We start from the raw sequence: 7,460 nt of genomic DNA, 5'->3' as shown, positions 1-7,460 counted from the left end.
TATTTTTTAATCTGATAATTTCATCAGATTATTTGACATCTGAAGCCTGCAGGTTATTCAGTAACTGTGCAGATGTTTACGACTATAACATGTTTAGTTTCTAACCTACTGAACCTTTGACCTTGAAGAGCAACAAACCTGCCGTGAAATTCATATCCCAGCAAAGGGCATTATTTTCCAGGATTTCCAGGATTTCACCTCTCAGGCAACAGCTGCTCTGCCTACTACAGACGCTATACAGATCACAAACTATTATATACAACTACATTTTCAGGAAAAAACGTTTTTTTTTTCTGTTTTTATTTACGGATAAATCTCCTAAAAAGATGCTCGAACTGATCAATAGAAGATAACGCCGTTTATTTGTCATTTTATTATATAATAACTGAATATGACGCAGTAACTTACGTTTTTTCTAACATTATTACAGAGCATGCTCAGCGTAATCAGTTTATTGCCTGCTATGTGATATAAATGAATATAAAAGGAGAAAATAACATAATTAGATATTTATATTATATATAATTACTATATATAGATATATAAGTATATATATATATATATATTATATACTAATATATTGTTTATTTGTTAAAAAAAGCGATGAAAGCAAACACGAGATGGAGATATGAATGTTAATACATAAGCAGCCATTTCTTTATTCAATTTTTAATAATAGTAAAAAATAGTTTAAAAATTAACATTAAAAGGAAATCACTTCACAGGATTTGTTCACTCTCCAAAGTGTAACATAACTTAATTTTCTTGTTACAAGATAACAGAAAAACATGTGAAAAACACAAAAGAGAAATAAATTGAATTTTAGAAACAATAAAAGATATTTTTGAGGTATAATTGTAGCTTTTGTATAAAGTTAACTCTTTAGTGATTACACTGAATTATTTCCTCACCAACACATTATTGCATAAATCACTGTATGTGGTAGCTCCATCTACTGGTGAGGAAGAATAAATGCAAAAAGCTTAATTATGGATACAACAAACTGTGCACGTCACATTAAAACAGAAATACTTTTAGTTGGTCTTGAAGCATGTGACACGTCTGACGTGTTTGCTTTGCACATCTCCACAGGCTGGTTTTCACACTCGTACGAGGTGCTGATGAACCAGCCGGGACACTTCACGGACTCAAACGTGGTCAGATTCATCCCCGTGATTCTCCTGTAGAAGAGGAAGCGGTCCATGTTTCCATCGTCGCTGATCCTGCTTAAAGTCTCCTCACAGCATTCCTGCCACGAGACACACAGAAATAGTCGCACATTAGTTTTATATGAAGCCTTTTTATGTATGGACAGCAAAATGTCCTGGGAAGTCAAAACCATAGATTACTAAGAAAAGATTGAGATAAAAAGACGAATTATGAATTAAAGGTAAATTATGAGATAAAAAGACAGAATTATGAAATTAAAGGTAAAATTATGAGATTACAGACAGAATTATGAATATTAAAGGTAAAATTATGAGAATAAAAAGACAGAATTATGAAATTAAAGGTAAAATTATGAGATAAAAAGTGGAATTATGAATAAAGGTAAAATATGCGATTAAAACAGAATTATGAAATTAGAGGTAAAATTATTGAGATTAAAAGACAGAATTATGAAATTAAAGGTAAAATTATGGATTAAAGACGAATATGAAAATTAAAGGTAAAATTATGAGATTAAAAGACAGAATATTGAAATTAGAGGTAAAATTATGAGATAAAAAGACAGAATTATGAAATTAAAGGTACAATTATGAGATTAAAGACATGATTTGAATATAAAGGTAAAATTATGAGATAAAAAGACAGAATTATGAAATTAAAGGTAAAATTATGAGATTAAAAGACAGAATTATGAATTAAAAGGTAAAATTATGAGATAAAAAGACAGAATTATGAAATTAAAGGTAAAATTATGAGATTAAAAGACAGAATTATGAAATAGAAGGTAAAATTATGCGATTAAAAGACAGAATTATGAAATTAAAGGTAAAATTATGAGATTAAAAGACAGAATTATGAAATAGAAGGTAAAATTATGCGATTAAAAGACAGAATTATGAAATTAAAGGTCAAATTATGAGATTAAAAGACAGAATTATGAATTTAAAGGTCAAATTATGAGATAAAAAGACAGAATTATGAATTTAAAGGTAAAATTATGAGATAAAAAGACAGAATTATGAAATTAAAGGTAAAATTATGAGATTAAAAAACAGAATTATGAAATTAAAGGTAGAATTATGAGATTAAAAGACAGAATTATGAAATTAAAGGTAAAATTATGAGATAAAAAGTCAAAGGAAAGTTTGACGTGTTGGGAAATGTGTTCGTGTGCTCACCTCCAGCTTCAGCACGGCCTTGCCGTCGTTCATGGTGCAGGAAATGTGCATGTTGTTGTTGGTGATGGACAGGACGACAGGCTGACCTTCACCAGGGCTGACACAGGGGGTGATGTACCTCTCCAGTTTGAAATTCACTAATGAAGGAAGGAAAAAAATAATAGAGGAACATTGTTTAAAGACATGTGGCATGTATTACAACAACATAAAAACATTAAAAGGAAAAGTCCTGCATTCTGCAGTACTTGAATAAATGTACTTTCTAGCAGCAGACTTCGTCGTACCTTTGCGTTCACAGTTTCCTCCTCTCAGAGTGATGGCCTCCAGTTTTAACTCTCCGTTTCCGCAGACGATGTCTTTCTGCTCGCTGTCGGTCAGAGTTAACATCTTCTCGCTGTTGACACGCTGGAAGATTCGTCTCACCGCCATGGAGAGGTTCTCCGTCTTCTTGACAATCGTTTCTGTGGGAAGGTCCAAATCAAAAACCTCAGTCGCTGTGAAGTGAAGCCCAATGCAGAAGTGCCAAAAACTTGCAGTTCCTCTAACGTCCACTTGAGGCTGGCTCCAGAAGTGAGTCAGTCTCCATAAGTCCCCATGTTTCACAGCAGAAATAAACATGTTTACAGCCTGGTACAAAAAACAGTTTTGGTCTCTGTAGCTAATTTCCCCGTTCATGACAACTGTACTGAGGGTGAATTTATATACAACTCACCTGTTCACATTATATTAAGGCTTAAAGTTATGCAGGATTAAGAGCGTGGACGCTTTGATTGACAGGTGGGTGCTGTTATAGGGGGCGTCAATTAGCTAATAAACAACCTTTTTTAAACTTACTGCAGGCTATGTGACCTCGTGTTGAGAAATACTTTATTTTTATACATTTATGTGGAAGTTCCGGTTTCACTTAGTCTCTCCGATGTGAAACAGTGTGCGTCCTGTTAGTCACTCACCTTCCACCAGGCTCTCCATGATGGAGCTGCAGAGCTCGCCATCGTTGATCTCCCTACAACAGCGAGTCAGGGGCCTTTTCAACCTGTTCACCGCCAGCAGCAGGGTGGCGATGCACTGCATGGTCTTCGGGTCGTGGGAGACGACCAGTTCCAGCCCGTCGTCGAGGGTGAAGATGTTATCCTGAAGATCCTGTGCGTGAGAAGAGAAGAGAAACCACACATGAAGTCCTTCTGCAGGTGCTTCCTCTTTCCTCTTCCTCTTTCCTCATTCACACAGAAGTGAATGAAAGGAAATATGACACATGAAAGTCATTTAGACTCATGTATAATTTATAATCATGTATTATAACCTAACACTCACATACTCAAGGTAAAATTTTGATATTAAAAGACAGAATTATGAAATTAAAGGTACAATTATGGGATAAAAAGTCAAAGGAAAATGTGAAAAAGGAAATGTGACGTGTTTTTGTGCTCTGGGCAGATTTATCCATTACACAAGGCTAGGATAGGATAAGCGACTCTCATTGCGGGAAGATTCGCCTCTAACGACTGAAAGTTTCACACGGAAAGATTTCTGATCAGGTCACAAACAGTACATAACGTGTTACTTGTATTATTCTTCGACCTCAGACCTTGAGTGTGCAAGGATCTGTGACTTTTTTTGGTATATATATATATTTATATTTATATTTCTGTTTATATATATTAGTATGTATTGTGTTTGTATCCAAATCATGATATTTATCATGTTATTTTGTATTTTTTTTACTTTTATTTAAATTTTGTCTATTTATACATTTTAGTGTTGTTGTTTTTTTTAATCTTTAAATCCTTAAATTCATACAATGCCGACATAAAGCGAATAAATTTTATATTTTTGAGACGAGACCTTCAGTATTTGGACGAAGTCGCTCGTGCAATATTAAGTATTCTGTTATTTCAGTGAGTCAGATACATATTTAATATAAGCACCAGATATTAAAGGACTCTCCTGTGCAATACAACAACTTTTATGAAGCTCATACTGTTTTTCTGTGAGATATATTAATTTTTATGTTTACTAGCGAGGTTGTACTTTGTTAAACTGGACTGTATTTTATTGAGAAGCGTTTCTACAAACATGAGAGGATCAAAATATTAGTATAAGTATTAATAGTGTCCTGTAGAACAACAGCGCCCACTAAGATCCTCAGTGTCAGTGAATATAAGTTTAGTTTAAGAATCGGGCTGTAAAACCTCCCTGTTACATAGATGTATTCTTAATTATATCGAAGTATTACATCTGAAAGTGACAGTACGTGCACATGAGAGTGAAAATGTAGATCTCTAACAGTCAAAGCTAAAGAATTCGAGAGTTCTCGTTCGTCTTACCTTCATGTGAAAGCAGCAGGATTTAAACTCCGGCTCGTCTATTCCAGGCGAGCTGAAACACAAAAACAGATAAATAATAAATTCAGAAGAAGTTGTGAAGCTTTCATTAATGGAGAGTTGTGAACCGTGTGAGTTTAGTTGTGTTTAAATACAAGTAAGAAGTGAAAACACAAAGCCAGACAGGCTGAAGCGGTTCCCTTTTTTTTTTTTTTTACACATTGTACTTTATGTTTTTAGGAACTCTTTCAGACTTACTGATGGTGACTCATCATAAAATACGTCTTAAACACAGATTTCATCCACTAAAAGCATCTAAATTTGATCTAAAATCACAAGTTTGTCACAAACATTTTAATAATGAAACATTGAAGACTTACTCGTCACTTAAAGCTTGAGACAGGTCAAAGTCGCACATTGTCTCCATGTGAACGGTCCAAGAAAAGTTAATTTGAAATGTTTTATTTTTCTCTGAAGCTTCCGATCGATCGACCGCCCGGTGACACCTGCAGCCCCGAATGAAACATCTCAGTCTGAGTGTCTCTGTTTTTATAGACAGCAGCTTCCTTGTAGTCGCTGTGGCTTCACACACACACACACACACACACACACACACACACACATACACACTTTCTCTGAAACCACATGAAGTGTAACACGCGAGACTTTACTTTTGACATTTACCGTCAACGGAAACTCTTCATTTCACAGCATTCACTTGTGAAGAAGGGAAAACCTGCTGTGAGGTGTCACACGCTGAGGTCAAGCTGGGTTTTTGTCTTGTCTTGTCATTTCCTGTTTTATTTTGAAAGATACCTCTCCTCTCGTTTCAGGTCCCTTGCCCTTCCTCATGTGTCACCGGTCTGATTGTCTTCCCCGTCCTGGTCGATTGTTTCCACCTGTTCCCCATTACCCTGTTTATATCTTGTCTGCGTCTGCCTTTGTCTTGTGCCAGAGTGTTTCGTTCATTTCGTTCACCCCAGCCGGTTTTTCCCAAATTCTTTGATCTTCCTTGCTTCCTCACGTATCGTGTGCTTGTAGTTTTTTGTTGTAAATTCCATAGTATATAGTTATTGTTTTCTGTTCAGTTTTATAGCGGATTTAGCTTTTGTCCCTTCTTTTATGGAGTGATTTTCTGTTGACTTTTGCCTCTTCGGAGTGGTTTTGTTTTGTAGTAGGGCTGGGTATCGATTCAAATTCCAAGAATCGATTCGATTCTGATTCTCAAGACTGAGAATCGATTATCATAATCCGATCCGATCTCGATTCGGGTTAGTGTTATTAAAACACTAAAACACTTTTTTTTTTTGGTCGCCTGAAGCCCTCGTTTTCAACACGGTGCACCAGGGCCGGTCTTAGCTATGGGCAATGTGGGCACGATTGCCCGAAAAAGAAAAAAACCTCGGTAATTTTCGATACTGCTCATTAAGTTAGCGGAGCGGGCGCGGGGTGTTGACAAGGCAGAGGGGGCGGCGGACAGACTGAGGGGGGCGCACGGCGCATCCTGGGGCCCACGAGAAAATGTTCGCCTCGGGGGGGGTGTTCGCCCAGGGCGCAAATGTGGCCAGGACCGGCGCTGCGGTGCACGCCTGTTTCAATTCAATGACGCGACTAGTGGGGTTAAAGTTCACTGGGGGAAAATGTATTAAAAATTTTATTTAGTTAAATCGATCTTTGGATGTACGAATCGATCTTAAGGAATTAATATGCAAATCAATTCAGAATCGGAAAATCGATTTTTCTTAACACAGGCCTATTTTGTAGAGTATATTCTTGAATAGTATCTTTATTTTCGACTCCAGTGTAATTTTCATAGTCTATTCTTTGAGTCACTCAGTGTTGGAGTATTCCAATAAAGTTCCACCCAGTTGGTGAAATCTCTGCATCTGAGTCCAGGTCTGACAGTGAGGATATAACAGTTTCAATGAAACTCAAATTAAGCACAATAAAAAAGAGATAAAAACAAACAAGTTGGTAAAACAGTGTTTATTTCTATAACCTTGAACCTCAGCCAACTTCGGCCTTTTCCTGTACTCAGACATGCTAAGTGCTAATGCTAAGACAACCACATTTTGAGGAAGATTAACAGATGTTAGTGGTGGACCTGTAAAGGTGATACCACTACAATAAAATGCAATATAATAAGATATAACATCTCATCCTATAGTCACATCTTAATGTTAGCAAAACTCTAGCTAACTAGCTATAATTCTAATACTAGATAACTAGCTGTCTAGCTATCTAGTTAGCAATAGGGAGGGCACAAAATATAAGTCAGCTAACTAGCAAGCTCATGCTAATGTTAGCAAAACACTAGCTAAGCGAGCTAGCTAATTATCTATGGTTCTAAATTCCAATCCTTGCTAACTAGCTACCTAGCCAGCTAACTAGCAAGGTCGTGCTGATGTTAGCAGAACACTAGCTAAATGAACTAACTAATCATCTATAATTATAATCCTTGCTAACTAGCTATCTTGCTATCTAACTATCTGTCTAGCCAGCTAACTTGCAATAGGGAGGGCACAAAATACCTATAGTCAGCTAACTAGCAAGCTCATGCTGATGTGAGCAAAACACTAGCTAATCGAGCTATCTGATTATCTATAATCCTAATCCTTGCTAACTAGCTATCTTGCTATCTAACTAGCTGTCTAGCCAGCTAACTTGCAATGATGTTAGCAAAACACTAGCTAAATGAACTAACTAATCATCTATAATTATAATCCCTGCTAACTAGCTATCTAGCCAGCTAACTAGCAAGGTCGTGTTGATGTTAGCAAAACACTAGCTA

The 7,460-nt window shown here is 36.2% G+C and overlaps 1 protein-coding gene across 1 annotated transcript; it reads right to left on the bottom strand.

Annotated features, from left to right (window-relative positions):
• Positions 1-1,034: 1,034 nt before the first annotated feature.
• Positions 1,035-5,469, bottom strand: il1b (interleukin 1, beta). The gene is given in 7 exon segments (XM_027282093.1): positions 1,035-1,069; positions 1,072-1,249; positions 2,349-2,485; positions 2,633-2,809; positions 3,299-3,488; positions 4,673-4,724; positions 5,050-5,469. Coding segments are annotated over 7 exon segments (816 nt in total). The 5' UTR covers positions 5,097-5,469.
• Between the last annotated feature and the right edge of the window lie 1,991 nt (positions 5,470-7,460).

The sequence above is a fragment of the Larimichthys crocea genome, chromosome IX, assembly GCF_000972845.2.
Source record: "Larimichthys crocea isolate SSNF chromosome IX, L_crocea_2.0, whole genome shotgun sequence".
Taxonomy (NCBI): Eukaryota; Metazoa; Chordata; class Actinopteri; family Sciaenidae; genus Larimichthys; species Larimichthys crocea.
This window is presented reverse-complemented; position numbering and strand designations above follow the sequence as displayed.